General features: G+C 33.4%; 4 protein-coding genes across 4 annotated transcripts; 2 read left to right on the top strand and 2 right to left on the bottom strand.

The window, feature by feature from the left end:
* Window positions 1-490: 490 nt before the first annotated feature.
* Window positions 491-4,255, bottom strand: HELRODRAFT_168121 (hypothetical protein; the record flags this gene model as incomplete). Its single annotated transcript, XM_009013801.1, has 5 exons — window positions 491-586; window positions 1,693-1,794; window positions 1,845-1,955; window positions 2,341-2,421; window positions 4,241-4,255. 5 exons carry the CDS (start codon window positions 4,253-4,255, stop codon window positions 491-493), a joined length of 405 nt encoding a protein of 134 aa, XP_009012049.1.
* A 3,732-nt stretch (window positions 4,256-7,987) lies between these two features.
* Window positions 7,988-8,569, top strand: HELRODRAFT_168120 (hypothetical protein; the record flags this gene model as incomplete). The annotated part of the gene is made up of 1 exon (XM_009013800.1): window positions 7,988-8,569. One exon carries the CDS (start codon window positions 7,988-7,990, stop codon window positions 8,567-8,569), a length of 582 nt encoding a protein of 193 aa, XP_009012048.1.
* A 245-nt stretch (window positions 8,570-8,814) lies between these two features.
* HELRODRAFT_168119 (hypothetical protein) lies at window positions 8,815-9,213 on the top strand (the record flags this gene model as incomplete). The annotated part of the gene is made up of 1 exon (XM_009013799.1): window positions 8,815-9,213. One exon carries the CDS (start codon window positions 8,815-8,817, stop codon window positions 9,211-9,213), a length of 399 nt encoding a protein of 132 aa, XP_009012047.1.
* A 652-nt stretch (window positions 9,214-9,865) lies between these two features.
* HELRODRAFT_168118 (hypothetical protein) lies at window positions 9,866-19,933 on the bottom strand (the record flags this gene model as incomplete). Its single annotated transcript, XM_009013798.1, has 12 exons — window positions 9,866-10,072; window positions 11,554-11,642; window positions 11,712-11,854; window positions 12,832-12,986; window positions 13,115-13,196; window positions 13,755-13,818; window positions 15,141-15,234; window positions 15,725-15,835; window positions 17,067-17,166; window positions 19,080-19,171; window positions 19,544-19,644; window positions 19,879-19,933. The coding sequence occupies 12 exons, from the start codon at window positions 19,931-19,933 to the stop codon at window positions 9,866-9,868; spliced, it is 1,293 nt and encodes a 430-aa protein (XP_009012046.1).
* Window positions 19,934-21,027: the final 1,094 nt, after the last annotated feature.

Raw genomic sequence — 21,027 nt, 5'->3', positions numbered from 1 at the left:
TCATATTTTAGATAATTACAATGGCAAATACTAGTACCTTATTGAGAGCCTATATGCCGTTAGCTTCAAAAGAAAAAAATTCAAGCTAAAGAATAATAACAGAATAATTATTATTATTATTATTATTATTATTACTGCTTCTATTACTACTAATACAATTTTCTCTATTTTCTTGAACGAATAATTCTTCAAATCTTCGTTAAACTTCTTAATAATAATCTGCTTTATTTTTGTTAGAAGATCATTCCACACTCAAAGAAGGCAACCTGTGCACTTATATCACCTAAGAAGCACCATCGCTTCCAAAGAAATTGAACAAAGAGCGTAAGCCACATCTGCAAGTATCTTGTTAAGATAAAAGACCTCTTACAGATATTTATAACTACGACCGTGAACACCTAACTGACCCACCACCTCCAATTCGGTTTATAACTAAATATCACTGTGGCCTTCTAACCAATCGACAACATGCTTGTCTGCTCAGCACTCATCAGTAGGTCGGAGCCAGATGAAAAATACCCGACTCCAGTCTCTCAAAATAATCCGACTCCAACTCCGGGTAAAAATTTCCAACTCCAACTCTCGACTTCCGAATTCCAGAAAAAAAAATTTCAACTTTTGCATCATAATTTCATCTTTTTATCACTGCTAAATAAAAAATACTTAAAAAAACACTTAAAATCAACACTTAAAGTAAGTTCAATGTAATTGTTTTTCTTAGTAAAATTACTTTATTTTTATGTTTTACAACATACTGAAAAAAACATGTAATTTTATTAGCATTTATTTTAAGTATTAAAGATGATTACTTATAGCTACATATATTTATTCTCTAAAAAACACAATATTTAACAAAAATTTCAGAAAAAAAATTAAATTTTTTGAAAAGATATATAACATTTTCCGGAGTCGGTTTAAAAAATCCGACTCCGACTCCAGTCCCTAAAAAAATCGATTCCGACTCCGACACTCTGCTGCTCAGGCCGATGATCCTTCTGGCAGCAGCGTTCTGGATGCGTTGAAATTTATTTATCACTAATGCCACACAATATTTATTCACGGTAGTCTAAGTCGTCTAGCACGAAAAGGCAATTAATAATTTAAATAACAATTAATAATTTAAATAACAATAAGTATAATATAATGAACGCTATGAAAATAAAATTAACATAAAGTATTCAACAAAAAAACACAATCAAAGTGTAAGAAAAATGTTCACTCAACTCTAACACCTATGCAACGTGGAAATCGCTAGTTTTAAAATCGCTGTAAACTGTTCTATAAAGATCCACTGAACTGATCTACTTGGTCGCATTGCAAATTATAAAAATAAGAAAGTATTAATCTATAAACTCTCTTATGCTTACAAACTTTTCAATTTTTTTTCTTGAGTTGGTAAAATTTTTTTTTATATAGATAAATGCTTGTAAAAGACAAACATTTTTTCCTATCTGAGCTGCTGGAGACAGACACTACAACTTTTCAATAAATAACCGTATTCGCTTTATAGGTTAAAAACGTTTGTTTGTCTTTAATAAAAGTACTTTGCTTCAAAGCTAATATCTTTGAAAATTAATTCTATTCTAATAATTGTGATTGAAAGACCTGTAAAACTTAAAATGTAAGAATCGTTTAATTTGTATGCTTTACCAAATTACCCCATTCTTGAGTTGTTAAATAATCTTCACAAACCTTTTGGTAAATACTTTCTAAAATCTTGAAAAAAAAACTTAATTCTTGGTAAAGAAACAAGTAAAACTCTGAAATACTTTTGCTAGTCCTGATATAAATAACCTGAAACTGAAAATTAATTACTGAAAGCAGTGAACAATTTTTACAGTAACCCTTTTTTCTTCTTCTTCTTCTTTTAATTTGTGAAGCCTTTGCATCTCCTCCTCCTTCTGTTCCATCATCATCTTCTGCAAGTCCTGCAGCTCTTTTCGTTTTGAGTCGGCCTAGCAAATAGTAGAAACGGCAATATTAATTAACGATAACAACGCATTGTTTCGCAAATTTTATAAGTAATCAAAGCTTATATCCATTTCATCTTATGCAAATTTCAGCCAAAAATTTTCTTTTAGGTATTGCTCTGTTTAAGTCAAACAAAAACATGTCCTCTTGAATTTTTTCACATTTTTGAGCTATTTTTCCTTTGTCAAAATTTATAGAAAAATTGGAGAAAAATATAAAAAACTGAACAGATAGAAATCGGGCAAATACATTTTACAGCACCGAACTCAGTATCAATAAAATATTAATCACAACTAGGATTAAGAACAGCAAGTCGGAAAATAATGATTTCAATTTGTACTACAATATAAAAGAAGATTGAATGAATACCTTAGCTCTATCTAGTGCCAATGATTCTTGGTAGGCAGCATCTTGCTCGGCTAACATTCTCCCTCTAGCCTCCCGCTCATCCTTTAAACAAAAATAATGCACACAATTTCATTATTTTGAAATTCAACAGATTTTAACAAAATAAAGCATATATCAAATTATATATATATATATATATATATATATATATATATGTTGGTAATAGACCATAATTTTTACAATATTCTATAAATTCTACCGAATGTTTGGCGTTAACATGTTTGTAGTTCGTTTTTTCGATTTTTCTCACTAAAGTTTTTTGGTGAACGTTTAGTTTATTAAAATTCAAAATAAACTTATTTTCCGAATTCATGCTGCAAATAAGGCCATATTTCGATTCAGAATGAATCAACCGCATTGATGTGTATATATATATATATATATTTATATATATATTTATGTTTGTGTGTATAGTATACATATATAAAACATACATACTTATATAGTGTACATATATAAAAACATACTTTATGTATACTTTGCAATATAAATAACAATAAGAATTATCATTTCACTGAGAAACTCGTACTAGATCAGCAGCGTTCAGCGGTTTAATTTCTCATCTAGTTATAACAAAAATTTTAATGTATAGAATCTTTAAATTTTTTTATAAAGATCCTGTTCAGCCATTTAGGGAATGTATGTATACCCTGTTAATTCTTAAAGAAAATAAGGCTTCTTTAGCTTTTAAAAATATTTTCTAAGTCTATGATGATAACTACAAAACATCTACATATGTAAAGCTGTAATTATTAAGACTATATGTTCTTTATTTTGGTGTTCTAAGTCAATCAATCTTCGTTTTGCGTCCAGAGACCCGGTTTCCCGAGGTAGGACGTTGTTTTCTTTGCCATCAACTTTTTGCGCCAAATTAGACGATCAGTTGTATCCATTTCATTTAAATTTAGAGCTTTCATGTCTTGCTCGATTGTTTGCGACTTCTTTGGTTGGCCTTTGGGACGTGTGCCAGGTACTTCAACATCTGCAAGAGAAGTTATGGCACTGTTTCCACTTTGTTTGACATGACCAAACCACCGCAGACGGTGTTGCCGGCATTCGTCCTATATATCATCTAAACTAGCACGACGCAGGATTTCGGTAGATTTGATGTGGTCCTTCAGACTAATTCGTTGCATCCATCGGAGCATTTTCATGTCGGTTCGTTGAAGTTGTTGTTCTGGTTTGTTTGTCATTGGCCATGTTTCTGCACCATATAACAACACCGGACGTATCACAGATTTATAAAGTCTTGATCGTAGTGGTAGTGGGATGTCACGCCGCATCAATATAGAGGCAAGGAGATGCCATTTATTCCAGGCTGCACGTATGCGTGCTCGAACGGCAGCTTCAGCTGTTCCAGTACAATCCAGAACTTCCTCTAGATATTGAAACGATGTGACTTTCTCTATTTTAATGGCTTCAAAAACAGTGCTATTTCGAATTTGTTGTTGTGGATTGATGCAAGCAAGACAAACAAAATTGGACACTTTAGATAAAGTATCAATTATTTTTGAACAACGTTTGTGACGCCACTGGTTACACTGCTGACACTTGATTGAATTGTTACCTTCACCAGCTTTACAAACTGAACAGGAAAAGTTTTTACATCCGGACACCCATCCTGACGACAACCACCAGTTGTAAGCGGTGGGCCTAGCCTTTCACTCAAAAGCACGCAAGGCAGCGTGGATGCTGTTTTATGTCATACCCAGGACCCAAACTAAACTATTAAGAACAATGTCATATTCGATAACTACTTTTCAAACTCATCAAAACAAAATTACAACTTCTTTTCCGTAACAATGGCACATTCTTCAGCAACTATCTTTCAAACTGAAAGATAGTTGCTGAAGTTACTAACCTTATGAAACTCCATAAGGCTCTATTAAAGCATAAATTTAAAACTTATCAAACGCAACTTAATACCGCAACGGAATGTTTCTATATTAAATTTAACTATTAAATTATTATAATAAATTAAATTAATATTAAATTAAAAACAAAATTAAACTAAACTTAAAACAAAATCATAAACGACTTTCAGTCTGTATTTATAGGCTTCTTTCCATACATTCTCATCAGCGTATATGCCAGGTCATTAATTAAATAATGAAAAACTGTGAATACATATTTTAAGACCTCCTTTTAACGCTGATTGGTTTGAAACGAAAAATCACGCCATAATGCTGTTAAGTTTGTAGGAAGTATACAATTTTTGACAATCCTTTAAAACGTGTTTACTAATTGTAGTTCGCTAAAAAAATCACGCCACGCTCTACAGTTCAACGCTTTAAATTTGTCAAACTCCTTAAATGGACACAGAGGCTGAATATCGACACGTTGCTATTCCAAATACTTTAGAGACTATGGCAAACTCAGCAACTATCGTTCAAAATTTTCAGAAACAATTTCGTAGTATCATCTGACAGTAGATGAGATGACACATACATTTTTTTGAAAACTTGTTTACTAGATATTCTGGTGACATCCCATTCAGTGATTTAAACACAGTTACAGCGATTTTAAAGGTTACTCTTTTATCTACTGTCAACCAGTGTAGTTCCTCCAGGATGGGCGTCGTCATGTTATCAAACTTCATTTTGCCAGTTACCAATTTTGCATCCCTGTTCTGAATCGACTGAAGAAGAGCGATTGACCTTCTTGAAAGTTTATAATACAGACCGTTGCAGTAGTCAATTCGCGATGTTATAAAAGATGAATCAGCGTCACCAGTGCCGATCTATCCAATGAATGTCTGATTCGATATATGTTTCTTAAATAAATATTACTTAATGTATATATCTTCTTAATGTGATCTTTCATTGATAAATTGTTATCAAGTAAAACTCCCAAGTTTGATGCAGTTGCAGATAATGATATCTTTACATCTCCCATCTCAACTGAACAGAAATATAGAATTAGGAATGTATAAATGTGTGTGTATGTGCGCATATGTGTGCATGTGTAAAAATGTGTTTATATGTAAACATGTATAAGCTCGTGTTTGTATGTGGAAACGATCATCATAATATCATTGAACTGTATTCTTTTTTTTATACTTTGTCAATAACGAATTCTTATTGGTTTATTCGCTGAACTACGTGTCAATGTTTTTATGCTGTTTCAATCCATAATATTGTCAATATTTTTTGTAGCCTGTACGCAAGTTTAATTTTAAAGTTCTGTTTGTATTAATGTCTATTTCTTTATTTTAAATGAAATTTTTCTGTTTAACGGTGGTCTATCATAAAATCTTTTCTTTTTTGATCTCCGTATCATTTTCATTTCTTACAATTGTTTGATTTGAATTGATGAATAAATAAAATATTAAAATATTAAACTGAACAGAAATCAAGTTTCGACATCTGCTGCCATGTACCCCACCGGTAGTAACTGCGTTTTACATTCATTAAGCTTGAGCGAGTTTGATGACATCCAATATCCAACCTCTCTCAAATCAATCTTCGTTTAGCGTCCAGAGACCCTGTTTCCCGAGGTAGGACGTTGTTTTCTCTGCCATCAACTTTTTGCGCCAAATTAGACGATCAGTTGTATCCTTTCATTTAAATTTTGAGCTTTCATATCTTGCTCGATTGTTTGCGACCAGGACTACTTTGGACGGCCTTTGGAACGTGAGCCAGGTACTTAAACATCTGCAAGAGAAGTTATGGCACTGTTTTCACTTCGTTTGACATGACCAAACCACCTCTGAAGTTGTTGTTCCAGTTTGGTTGTCATTGGCCATGTTTCTGCACCATATAACAACACCGGACGTATCACAGATTTATAAAGTCTTGATCGTAGTGGTAGTGGGATGTCACGCCGCATCAATACAGAGGCCATTTATTCCATGCTGCACGTATGCGTGCTCGAACGGCAGCTTCAGCTGTTCCAATACAATCCAGAACATCTCCTAGATACTGAAACGATGAGACTTTCTCTACCTTAATGGCCACAAAAACAGTGCCATTTCGTATTAGTTGTTGTGGATTGATGCAAGCAGGACAAACAAAATTGGACACTTAGATAAAATACCAATTATTTTTGAACAACGTTTGTGACACCACTGGTTACACTGCTGACACTTGATTGAATTGTTACCTTCACCAGCTCTACACCGTCCAGTAGCTGTGGATTGGATGGGTTCAATAGTGTTGATTGCTTTGGTTTTGTTGATGTTGACTTTGAATCCATGATTTTGATTGATGGTATTAACAATCAAAATAACGACACCATCTTGTATTACAGAAATTACATGTTAACTGCATACAAAGTAGATGAAGGTATTCTTAAACATATCAACAATAAAAATGTCACAATAACCAACCCAAATAGTAAAGTTAAACTCCGAATTTATTACAACTATAAAAAGACGTCTCACCTAATACTGAAAAACAACTGTAGTCCTAGAGATAACTCTGTGTTGAAGCGTAATCACGTAATATATGAATTTAATTGCCCCTTTGACGGCTGTGCACGTCAACATGACTCATATATTGGGATTACTACTACCACACTTACCAGAAGGCTTACGATGCATAAACCTAGTGGTGCTATCAAATCTCATTTGAACTCCACACCCTCAATCACTATAAGCCGTGAAATCCTCGACAGCAACATCAAAGTAATATACCAGAAGACCAACTACACGCATCTTAAAATTTCAGAAGCAGTCTTTATTGACATCAATAAACCAAAAATAAATATACAACAAAAAATGACAACATCACTCCCAACCCGGTGCTTAATCAACAATGAAAACAAAGAAGTAATAAAAACTAGCATTGTTAATAGTGCCAAAGAAGAATATGATGCTATCGATGAAGAAAAGGAAACCAACGAAGATGGTTTAAAGAAATCTGACACCTAATTTCCATCTAAGTTCACTTTGAAAAAGTGAATATTTCCCTATATAAACTAAATCGCACTGATGATGATTCATTAGGAATCGAAATATGGCCTTATTTGCAGCATGAATTCGGAAAATAATTTTATTTTGAATTTTAATAAACTAAACGTTCACCAAAAAACTTTAGTGAGAAAAATCGAAAAAACGAACTACAAACATATTAACGCCAAACATTCGGTAGAATTTATAGAATATTGTTATATATATATATATATATATATATATATATATATATATATTGGTAAAAGACCATTATTTTACAGAATTGTTTATAGAATATTTAGAATATTTTATATATATATAATATATAGTTTATATATATATATATATATATATATAATATATCGGCTCTGTGGTGTTAGGTCGAATTCATTTTGCTCCGTATTTTCTCTTAGTTTTTGAATTTATAATAAAGTTTGTCGATTAAATTTAATTGCGTTGGATTGATAAAATTCTGCTGAATACACTCATATAAATTTTTCGTTGGTTAATTGTGGTTGATTTTGGGTTACATTAATTATTTTTCACTTATTATAATCTAAATTCGTAGTAAATTGACGAGGTAAAAGTTGTAAGTGTTATAGGATAGTCATATTATTTATGTTGTGAGTTGTATTGTTTCAAAAGTTGAATTGCATTTCCACGTTACTTTGCTTGTTATAAAATCAGACTGTACAAAAAATTTGAACTGAACTAACAATGTCTACAAAGTGTGTAAAATGCATAGTCGTAAAAACAAAAGACGGCGTAAACCAAACCGTTAAATGTTATTATTGTGAATATTTATTTCACGCTAAATGTGTTAATATTGATGAAGAAATAGTGTCGATACTGAACAGTGAAAATAGCATTAAATGGTTTTGTGAAAAATGTCTGAAAGCCCAAGATAATATAAAGGAATTGGTAAAGTCGGTTGTAAACAATTTTCATGAGAAAATTGAAGAAATAAACATTGCGGTTCAGACTCAGTTAGAAACAATTAAAACCATGATCACTAAAAATGATGATAATTTGACTGTGTTGGAAAAACAGGATATAAAAATGGTCGATGAGATTTGCAACCTCAAAAGTGACTTGAAAGCTTCATGGGCGAACATCGTTGAGAAAAACATTACGAAAAATGTAGAGATTATAAATAATCAGGTCAAAAACGTCCAAAAGACCTTGAACGAAGCCAGTGAAATAAAAGAAAGAGAAAGGAATCTAGTGATTTTCAACTTGCCAGAGAAAGAAAATCAAAACGATCGTGAACTTGTGATGAAGATATTCAAGCACATTTAAAAAGACATGTCAGATAATGATATTGAGAAGGTCTTTAGATTGGGTAAAAAGAATGAATCGGTGATTCGTTCGGTCTTGATAAAGTTAGATAGTCTAGGTACGAAGGGGGATCTTTTAAAGCATGCTTCTAAAATTAGGTCATTGGAAGATAACTTAAAGAACATCAGATTGTGTAATGATTTGACGCGCAAACAAAGGAGTGAACTGAAGAATTTGGTGACTGATGCTAAAGCGAAAGAGGCGGCATGTCAACAAGGTTTTTTATACAGAATAAGGGGGACGGTTGGAAGGTGGAAGATCATAAAGTTCATGAAGGGGACGGAAAATTAGATGATTTGTGTAAAAATGAAGGTTCATCAAACGGCTTTGTCAATAGATTGCTGAGCTTTGATGACAATTTCAATGATGGTAAAATATGCCTAGGACTATTAAATATCAGATCAATTGTATCCAAATCAAGTGATGTGTATGAACTCCTGGTTGATGGACTAGATGTGTTAGTGTTAACAGAAACATGGCATGGACATCAAAATGATATTTCTGTAAAATCGGCAATGCCTGACGGGTACAGTTATGTTGACTATATCAGAAAACATGATCCATATTGTTACAGACGTGAATGCGAGATACGAATTGGTAATTAGAAATTTAAGTGAAGCGCTTGATAATTTAATTAAAGAGGCGGAGCCAATGAAAACGGTTGTAAAAGTCATATGATGCACTTACTAGCAAAAAGGCGTGAACGATTGGAAAGTCACGTGACGCGGCATCACCAACTATATAAAGGGAGAATAGAAGGAGAGAGACACACAGAGAGAGGAGTGCACGAAATAGCAACGAACGACGAGAATTACGAAGAAGTCAGAAGAAGTTTCAGGCAGTCCTATTATTGCAGAGATATTTTGTGTGCGTACTGCAAACAAATTAGCGATAACGCCCAAGGAGAAGTTAGTCACGAAGAATTCTACACGCGGTCTGCGAGTGAATTACGATAATCTTCCGAGAAGTGGATACTTAGGATTTACGGTCAAGAAACATCTGACGAGAAGAGCTTAATTATTGACGATTAGTTTTATCCTGTGATTTAACTGTTGATTAATTATTGTTTTGTATTCCAACGATTTTAACGATCGAACGAACGAGTGATCGATTACGTCAATTGCCAGCTCTGTTTTCTTTCTAATAAAGTCATCTAAAATAAGTCTGTTTAGGAATCAAGAATCCGCGTAAAGAAAAATAACCATACTCTACAAGTTCAAGGGGTCGGTTATAACAATATCATGGGGGATTGATAATCTATTTTAAAACAGGGTTCAGATACACACGATTTGATTTACCATCTTTAGCTACGTTTGAGGCAATAGCAACAAGAATAACATATGGTAAACATGAATTTGGTTTGTTGGCTACATATAGACCTGGATCAATGCCTATCACAACTGCTTTCTTTAGGGAACTTAGATGTATTTTGGAAAATATGTCCTTGCTGGTTTCAGATCTTGTCTTGGTAGGTGATTTCAATGTTCGTGTCGATAGAGAAGAATGTCCGCATACCAGATCATTGTTGGAGTTATTTGATGATTTTTGTTTGAAGAATTGGATCGACCAACCCACTCATAACTTAGGTGAAACACTGGATTTGATTGTTTCCAGTAGTGGTTTGTGTATTTCTGATGTAATGGTTTATCCAGGTGGAATATATTCTGACCACGGTACAGATGTTGACAAGTTGTTTGACCTATTTGAAAATGAAATAAGAAGAATTTTAGATATAGTTGCACCGCTACACAGAGTAGAATGTCGTCATGATTCTGTGGTGCCATGGTATGATAATGAATGTCGGGAGCATAAAAGACTCTGTTGAAAGCTCAAAGAAATTATAGGAACTCAATATCAAGTGATGGAAAAGATAAATGGATTAGTGCACTGAAATCAAAGAAGTTGGTTTTGGCCAAGATAAAGAACTGTTTTTGGTCAAATTTGGTTAATGAGAATAGAAACAGGCCAAAACAATTATGGAATGCACTAAATAAACTACTTTGCAAAGCCTCTGTTGACAATATTGATAAGACTGAAACGGTGCACACTAGTGATGGCTTTCTAAAATTTTTTAACGATAAAATTGAACGAGTTCGAGATGCAACGGCTGGTAACGAATAAGTTTTTCTTGAGAGGGAGATTGAAATGGGCAGTGGGTTGCTAGTATTCCGGAAATATAGTGAAAAAGAAATAATAAAAATAATTACAAATTGTCCAACGAAAACATGTTTACTTGATTGCCTTCCAACGTATTTCTTCAAAAAACACATTGGTTTGTTCTCTGGGTTTTTGACAAGTTTAATCAACTTGTGTTTGACTAATGGCATCGTTCCTGCATCCTTTAAACATGCAATGGTTATACCACTTCTTAAAGGAATAGATCATGATGTCAATGATATTACCAATTATAGGCCAATATCAAATCTTCGCTTCATATCTAAGGTAATGGAAAGAATTGTCGCTAACGAGCTGTTAAACCATTTGTCTAAAAATAATTTGTTGCATAGTAATCAGTCAGGATACAGAAAATATCATTCGACAGAAACAGCCTTGTTACATGTTTTTTCAACTTTGTGCGCAGTGATGGATAACCAATATGTATCGCTGGTTGCTTTCCTAGATATGAGTGCAGCCTTCGATTGTGTTGATCATGATATTCTACTGCGGAGATTATGTGAAGATTTTGGTGTAAAGAGGACAGTGCTCGCATGGTTCACATCATATTTTTCAAATCGTACTGAACAGATTTTTTACAATAAAACCTGGTCTAGAATTAAGAACATAAAGTTTGGAGTTCCTCAGGGGTCGGTGTTGGGACCAATATTGTGATATAAGCGTGAATAAAATCAAAACATGAAACTACGCAATGAAATATGCATGAGAATTTAAAATCGATCTACTTGTATATAAAAAATAAAATAAGAAAAAAATTTAAATTGGGATACTTCTTCAGAAATTTCACTTTCCATCTGAGCTCTGTTTAATTCAGCAGCATGTATCAGTCGGGGCATGATTTCGATTAAGGTACCGTTACCTGAAACGGCAGAAAGTTGAAAGTTATTACAAATCATATACACAATCAAAACAAATGCCTGAAAATTACCTTCAATAAGTTCAAGCACTTCATTAGTCCCTCTATTTCTCGATATAATGAGAAGAACAGGTAAACTGTCAGATGATTCAATTTTTTTGTTTATTGAACTTGATGTCATGCTTCCAAAGTGTTTGGTGCAGTTTTGTAACAAGCTGTGCGGTTTAAAATTGATCAAATTAGCTCAATATACATGGCAAAAACAATATGGTCCAAAAATTGTAATTAATCACATTTCTTCTCTGATTTATTATGGAAAAGCTACTGTTCTAGTCCATTTCTCGGTATTTTAGCCTCCTAAGAACTCTCAAGTCTCACTATCGGATTTCATTAAATCAATCGTAACAAAGTTGCTAAGTATGGACTTTTATAAACTAAATATTTAATCTTATCTTAAACATGCTTTTGATTCGTTTGAGTCGTTGACAGTAATGTTAAAGTTAACACTGGAGTCATTGGTGGTAGTTGCGAATTATCGACCGGGTTCAAGGGCTGTGAGGTGGGTTTTTATCGGCGAGTTCGGCCAGTTACTGTCGTTCGTTTGTTTACAAGTAGATAATTTGCTGATTACAGTAGACTTTTACATGCAGGTAAATCATAGTGATGATGTCTGTATGACTGCATTTCGAGATTTTCTTAACTCGTTTGCTTTTGTTCAGATGGTGAGGCTCCATTCATAAAGATGGTAATACAATTGATTTGGTGATAACACATGCTTCCTTGGCAGCACAAAACGTGGTCTAACCTCCTGTCATTTTCTGATCATTCACTGGTCGTTACTAGGCTAAAGATGATTAATGCCAATTATTATAGCATGCTTGAGGATTCTGCAAGTTTTTATCACTGTTGAAATAAAGTTTCAATAAAAGATATTCAGATGCTGCCTCAACACCAGCCTAGATGCCATTACTAATAATACTACTTAATCGATCATAATACTACTACTAATAATAATAATAAATCCAAACAAATTACTGAATTTGAAAACCAATGCATTTCTCAACTCTATACTGTTTATTACTCCCACCAGTAGCATTTCTTCTTTCTGTTAGAAAAGTTGATGATGCTTTGAAAAAACTGCTAAACAGAACTAAATACTGAGAAGTTATAAGTTTAAATAAGGTGAGCTAACATTTTCCGATTAGATTGAAATGTGAGATCCCAAGCCCAACAGATAAAATTATTTGTTAGATAGGAAACAAGTGATTCTTTGCACAGAACTTGCGAACAGAAAACGTTTGAGAGAATGCTGTTGTCATGATGCAGATATACAGCAAGCATTTTTCTCTGCGAAAGAATAAAAAAAAATATTTACAGCAACATTCATTCACGAATAGAAAGAATTATAATGATTTTTATTAGCTATTCTAAATAACAGAAAGACAGGTTGGTAATCAAAAAAGCAAAGGTCGAACCTCTCTTGCTTTACAGAGTAATGAATCCCGGACAGCATCATCGAGACTTCCAATGTAGAAGATAGGGTGGGGTTCACCATATCTAGTACAATACAATACAATACAATATAACAATGCAATGCAATGCAATACAACACAATACAACAAAACACAACACAAATGCAATACAACACAATACATTACAACACAACAGAACATAATACAATATAATATAATTTCAAATTCAAATATTTTATTTGATCCAAACAAAAACAAACAAAATTTGAGATCGGGAGACCCGGAATAAGAAAATAAATTCTTGTAGTGGGCCACCCTGGACAAGATTAGCATGATCATAAAGATAACGTAAAACAAAAATGAATAAATTATCCAGAATATACTAACGTGAAATAAAAAATTAAAGTTTTTATTACTCACAAATGAATGATAAATTAGATTGTTTTACATATGTGTATTCATTAAACTTAATTGACAATTATATAATACAATACAATACAATGCAAAACAGTATACAAGGCAGGCAAACTCTTAAATTAATTCAAATGGTATGGAAAAATAAAATAACTAACCTAAATGATTTAAGTGTTATAAAATGAGCAAATTTTAACAAAAAAAATTTGATAAAAAAATCGAAAAATACCTGTTTTGGAATTCATTGCTGAATGACTCTGTAGCAGCTACTTGGTCAGTCGAATTTTCAGGCACTTTGTAAGAAAAAACGATCAACGATCAAAATTAAATTTCTTTATATTTTAAAAATATTTTTCAAAATTTCATCAAACAATTTTTATTGTTTAGCTTTGTTCATTCTTTTATTTGGTTATTTATTTATTTATATAAGCCAGTACAGATTGGAGTGCATTTGACATCGGCGTTGGAGTTCACCAAGGCTCGATTTTCAGTCCACTGTTATTTATAAGTGTGATGGAAGAAATCACAAAACCGATACGCACTGGTGACATTTGGAATCTAATATATGCTATAATATATACGTTTGCGGCGTGACATCCCACTACCATTACGCATACGTGCAGCCTGGAATAAATGGCATCTCCTTGCCTCTATATTGATGCGGCGTGACGTCCCACTACCACTACGATCAAGACTTTATAAATCTGTGATACGTCCGGTCTTGTTATATGGTGCAGAAACATGGAAAATGACAACCAAACTGGAACAACAACTTCAACGAACCGACATGAAAATGCTCCGATGGATGCAACGAATTAGTCTGAGGGACCACATCAAATCTACCGAAATCCTGCGTCGTGCTGGTTTAGATGATATTAAGGACGAATGCCGGCAACACCGTCAGAGGTGGTTTGGTCATGTCAAACGAAGTGGAGACAGTGCCATAACTTCTCTTGCAGATGTTTAAGTACCTGGCTCACGTTTCAAAGGCCGTCCAAAAAAGTCCAGGTCGCAAACAATCGAGCAAGATATGAAAGCTCTAAATTTAAATGAAATGGATACAACTGATCGTCTAATTTGGCGCAAAAAATTGATGGCAAAGAAAACAACGTCTTACCTCGGGGAACTGGGTCTCTGGACGTTAAACGAAGATTGATTGCTAGGAAAAGGTTAAAAAATTGAAGGTCTATTATACTCTTTCTACGTTCAGAGAAATAAACAGCAAAAGCATAGTATATTAATACATGCCAAATGACGCATCAAACAGGAAGCGTGTGATAAGCAGGGATCTTTATGTCACATCTTTATATAAACCTAAATACTCTCCGCTCATGTAATGTATTCAATGAATCACTTGTTATATCACCAACATTATCGCCATCAACAATCAAAAGTTCCCTTTACTTCGAAACTTTGAAAACTGCATGCAAGAACTATTCTCTTAAAGTACATTGAAATTTTATTATTTATTATTATGTTATTGAAATTTAGGAATAAAAATTTTAAAAAATTAATCGTAAAATCTTAAAAGTTGGCAAAAAAATAAGGTAGCATCTACCTAAAAAAATAAAAAAGCTCATGCAATGGAGTGATGAATGAAGAAAGAAATACTGACTGAGTGGCTTTAAAGCAGATGAAGAAAAGTTTTCAATTTCCATTGCATCGTCATACGTTTCATCATCATTATCACTGTCAACGTCTAAGTCAACCTGTTAAATTGTATATGAAAGAACTATGTAGCATTCTAAACAAATCAAAACCTAGGCTAGATGAAAAGCAATTTGAAATGAAATATAAGCAAAAAATCTTGAGAGCGAATCATTTCTACAATAGCACAGTATATGAGGAACATCTCTGAAACCTGAAACTAAGAAGCACACTGACATTCATCTCGATATTTATAGTGAACTGATGATCACTGCCTAATGTGAATACGTCAATTGTACAAAATAAAAATACGTACAAATGATGCATGTAACAACTAACCATATGATACAGCGATAAATATCAAAAAACAACGGTAAAAATAAAAATTGACGATAAAAATTTAAATATTAAGCAAAAAGGTATATATTAAAAACAATTTTATTAGCAAAAAATGACTTAAAATTTTATAAAAGCAAGCAAGCAATCAACAGCAATACAAAACAGCTAAACGATGAAAATATTTCTGCTAGGATTAAAATGAAATGAACTTACCACGTGGGGTTCTCTGTCAACTGATGAACTTTGTACGTTGTTATTTTTTGTCCTTAAGCTCTTTACCTCCAATGTTGATACTTTTGACATACCAAGTTCAGATATGGTCATCTTAGTGAAAAAATATTTGATACGAAAAAATAAGTTGGAGAAATTATAAAATGCAACTTAAATATTAAAGTAAAGAAAAAATAGATGAAAGTTATTAATAACAATGCAAATAAGAGACCTTATCGGAGAAATGTGCGTGAGCTGGCCAACCCGTCCAAACCTGGTGCCTCATTGGTATCGACCAGCAACAATATACATCATTTTTCAACTGTTTTGAAAACAAGAAATTTTCAACTTTTTGAAAAATTGTTAGACATTGATCAGAAATCAGTAAAATATTATGAAACTGTTAATAAAAGTAAAACTAAAATGAAGAAGAGTAGATATGAAAAGCTGCTTCTATATTGATGCGGCGTGACGTCCCACTACCACTACGATCAAGACTTTATAAATCTGTGATACGTCCGGTGTTGTTATATGGTGCAGGAACATGGCCAATGACAAACAAACTGGAACAACAACTTCAACGAACCGACATGAAAATGGTCTGATGGATGCAACGAATTAGTCTGAAGGACCACATCAAATCTACCGAAATCCTGCGTCGTGCTGGTTTAGATGATATAAAGTAAGAATGTCGGAAACACCGTCTGAGGTGGTTTGGTCATGTCAAATGAAGTGGAGACAGTGCCATAACTTCTCTTGCAGATGTTGAAGTACCTGGCTCAAGAAGTCCTGGTCGCAAACAATCGAGCAAGACATGATAGCTCTAAATTTAAATGAAATGGATACAACTGATCGTCTAATTTGGCGCAAAAAGTTGATGGCAAAGAAAACAACGTCCTACCTCGGGAAACTGGGTCTCTGGACGCTAAACGAAGATTGATTGATTGATAGATATGAAAAGCTGCTGAACAAATAATGAAATGTATAGAGGTGCATATACATGTATAAATAGTTGACATTTTTGCATCAAAAACCAAAATTTCAAAATAAATAAGACTGCAAAGACTGCAATAAGAAATATTTAGTGTATAGAAAAAAGTGTAATCATTTATTTTCTAATAGGTAAATTTCATACCAAATCATTTAAAATTAAGTCAACCAACATTCAAAAATCTACAACATCATATACTGGACATCATTTACAGAAGTAGTCGAGTAGACATGCCAGAACAATTCATATTAAAAAGAAATTGTAAAACTAAACAATAATATCTAAATTTTGAAAATAAAAAGTGCTAATCAATAATAAAAAATAATGCAAATATAATAAACTTTATAGGCACACCTCTTCAACGGTTTTCTGGCCCAAGCATTTGATATTTATTTCTTGCTTGGTGTCTGTATTCTTTATTAACAAGCTGTACTCTTCCAACACGGGATCTCCCCTGCAAATATTATTCAAGTTGAGATAATTACAAAACTACAAAACTAATATTATTAATTTTTAAATTATCAATAACAACGGTGAACTCAAATGTTAAATAAATTCAAATTATTATCTTAACGGATGATATAAAACATTGTTCAAAATTGTAGCTAGTGTGTTTTCTTTAATACACATTTTTTAGCATCACTGTTCCATTTTGATTCGCCGTGTGTCAAAGGAAAATAAGGAAAAAAACACCAAATTGAATAAAGAGATCTGTCTATCAGCTGACGGCACTAAGTTTATACTTGAAGCAGTGTGGACATAAATTGTTGAAAAAATTAGATTAATTATTGGTAGCTAGCTAGTTCTGGCAGTTGTAAATCTGTTTTCGCTATCTCAAAAGGAAGTTTGGTTCATAAGTTAAAAAATGAACCACTTATAATAAACGTAGTAATTTTGCAGAATACACCTAGCTGACAAGTATTAAATACTTTGACTGTTATATTGTAGATCAAGATTAAAGTTGGTACATAATGATGTTTACACTTATCTAGCGCAGTAGTTGCATGATAGTAAAGAGAGAAAATGCTTTTGTAATGCGGTAACCAAAAAATAACCACATTCATGTTTAAAAAGTTAATAATTGCATATAAAGCTAGACGATTTAAGGACATCGGCTCGTAATGAAAATTGTAAAAACTAATTTTAAAATAAATTTATAAAAACATTGATTGCAAGTAGAATAATCTTTATGTTTGTCAATGTTTTTTGATAAGTTGGATAGTAATTTTGGAGATCCAAGATGACCGGTTTTAAAAACAGATTGCGCTCCACAATCGAGTATGCAGTTCTTCCTGGTCCCCGCTGACGTCCGACACCGGTTTCAACCGCCTCCAACGCACTCAAAATGCTGCCCTTCGCCTGATCACAAGCTGCCATAAAATCACGTCGGAGCAGCACCTGCACTCAGAATGCCAGATGCTAACCCTAAAGCAACATTCTGATCTTATCTCCTCCCAACTACTTCTACAATGCCATAACCCTAGCCATCGCGCCACATCATCACAAAACAACCTCCATCCGATCGAAGCTTGAAGACCACCCTCAGTTCGAGATGGATGAAGACGGTAAACTCTGTGCTGCCAGTTGCCATTGACTACGCCTCCTTGAAAACTGCCTCATCCATCCTCCAAAGTAACGCCGCCAAAGCCGCCTCTGAGTCATATATGGCGCCAGTGCTGCTCAACGGATGGCCTCCCCTAAAATAGAAAAATCTGAAGAAAGTTTGCCCAGGGCAATCAGACGGACCCTTGCCCAGCTCCGCTCTGGCCACAGCATCTTTCTCGGCAGCTACAAATCAAGAATCGACAGTGGGGTCAACAACATCTGTCCTTTCTGCCACCAATAACCATACGATGTCCCCCATCTGTTCAGCTGCCTCAAAAATCGCACACATCTAAAAATAATAGATCTGTGGAGGAACCCGGTGGAAGTGGCAAACTGGTTTGGGGCTCCCCTGGACGTCTAGGAAGGGCAACAGCAGCAACAACAGATTGTGCTATTATAATTGTGTAATGGTTTCAATATTGATGGATTGCTGTGATAGAATTGAATTTTGATAGTTTTGAGTCAATGGATTGTATAAAGTTGATAGGTTGGTTAGGTGCAATGATCGTGCCAATAAATTTTATTTAAGTGATGTTGTGTTGAAGTGTCACATTGAATGCAATCTGCCACAACATGAGAGTCGGCAATAATATAAAATGAAGATAAACAAAATAAAATAGACAACATATAAAAAATAAAATATTAAATTATATATAAATTGTTATTAACACAAAATTGAAAAACATACAAAGAACTTATTTCTATCATCACGTTATTTTAATAATTAAAACTTGCAAATCATTAAAAAAAACTTTAAAATACATTTTGTTTTCAGGGTTTGATACAACAGGTAGATCTGGAGTCAATATGAACAATGTGTTGTCCAGCGGAAGATGGAGATCTCGCAAAACATCCTTCATAGACAAGAATGAATTGAAATCAAATAATTAATGGAGTATCAAAATATCAAACATAATTTACAACCATTTCGCTTACACCAAGCCTTATATAGCATTATACCTAAATGTTCATCTTTTATCCGTATGCATATTTATACACAAAATTCCGGATAATATTAAATATTATCAAATCAAATTTTGATAATCTGCCCATAGGTCGTCACGACCTCACCTACAATACTTGCCACGTGGAATAGATTAACGATGAACGTAAAAAAAATCGAATTTCCATCTGTTTTTCACTACATCAACTTAATCGGTTAAATTAACTCTTATTACAATGAGTAGAGCAAAAATAAAAAATTCAATAATTTATTGAGAACTTACACTGTCCATGACGAGATGATCGTTCTTGTGTACCCATCCACATAGATTGAATTTCGATATTGGAACTCTTATCATTTCGCTTAAAATTGTTTTTAAATCACCTGAAAATAAAAATCATATTGAATTATTTTCAACCTTATAATGCATTCTTACTTCTCATTTGACTTGAACGTGTACTTATATGAATGCAATATGCATTGGTTGAGTTTTTTAAACTTAATCAAATAATTTGTAAAATTTAAATTTTGTCCTTGTAAACGCAATACATGGCAAAGGATTTTCCGTGGACTGCAGTTTTGATGAAAAAGTTTAAAACATCTACCATGCAAAGTAACCTAGCATCTTTTTATTGCAGGTCTTTTGTACACTCCTCCCACACTGTTCTCCCATCTTTGACCTTTTTTCCCAAACATTTATGCGTCCTTTAAAGGGTTCTTACTAAGAATGTGACGGTTCAGAATTCGGATAAGGACCCGAATCTCGAGATCTGGTAAGATAAGAATTCGTCGAATCCAACACAACAGATTAAGTGAAAATCGGATTCTTGATTATCGAACAAGGTTGAATTTAAAAAGATAGTATAATATAGTATAATTGAATAGTTTTAACTACAAGCAGAAAAGAAAAATTGTATAAACTTACAAAACGTGTTTGTAACTAGAGTAAAATTTAACATTAAATGTCATTTCCAAATAACGTGGTGAAATGGTGTGGGTTTAATCGTGATGAGCCAAATTGTTGATTGTTCTGTTCGCAGTTTTCTAAATCAGAATGAATTTTGGTTTGAAACACACTTAATTATGAACGCGCATGCACCTTGAATCAGGATTTGGATCCGTATGAATCCATCACTTGGGTTCAAATACCACAAATCTCATTCTCTCGGATTCGTCCTATTCCTAATTCTGACCATGAAATCAACAGTCATAAGGAACTGAAGAGTATAGCATACATGGTTACGAATTGAGCATCAAATGCTATTGATTGCACGATAACTTTAAAATTGTGGTATGGCTTGATTACGCTAATCTTCAGGGTATGATATTATTGATGATTCATTGTTAATATTTTGTTCAACAGACCGGTGCTAAAAATTTCTTTGCTCTGAATTATTGTATTACCATGCATATGGCGTAACAGTTTTTCAAAAATATTGTCTTTATTATCAACAATAAAAAAATCTTAGAGAGCTACTGTCATGTTTCAATTTCAATTCCAACATTTAATGCTGACAAATAGCTAACTAATTTATCCACCATGATTGAAAACGTACCAGGTGACCCACCATCACGATGGCGTAATGGTTAAAGGCGCCTGTTTGGTCCTGCTGTTGCAGTGACTAGGTTCGAATGCAGAGAGATCACCGCCTATCACATGCAATGTGTATTCATATACGCTCCATATGATAATTTTGAGAACATCAATATATATAACCTAATAAAAAGTTAAAGAAACAAATATTATTTAAAACCACGCTCACGTAT

The sequence above is a fragment of the Helobdella robusta genome, assembly GCF_000326865.2.
Source record: "Helobdella robusta unplaced genomic scaffold HELROscaffold_12, whole genome shotgun sequence".
In the NCBI taxonomy this organism is placed as follows: domain Eukaryota; kingdom Metazoa; phylum Annelida; class Clitellata; order Rhynchobdellida; family Glossiphoniidae; genus Helobdella; species Helobdella robusta.
Note: the sequence above shows the minus strand (reverse complement) of the source record. Positions and strands in the feature narration are given on the sequence as shown.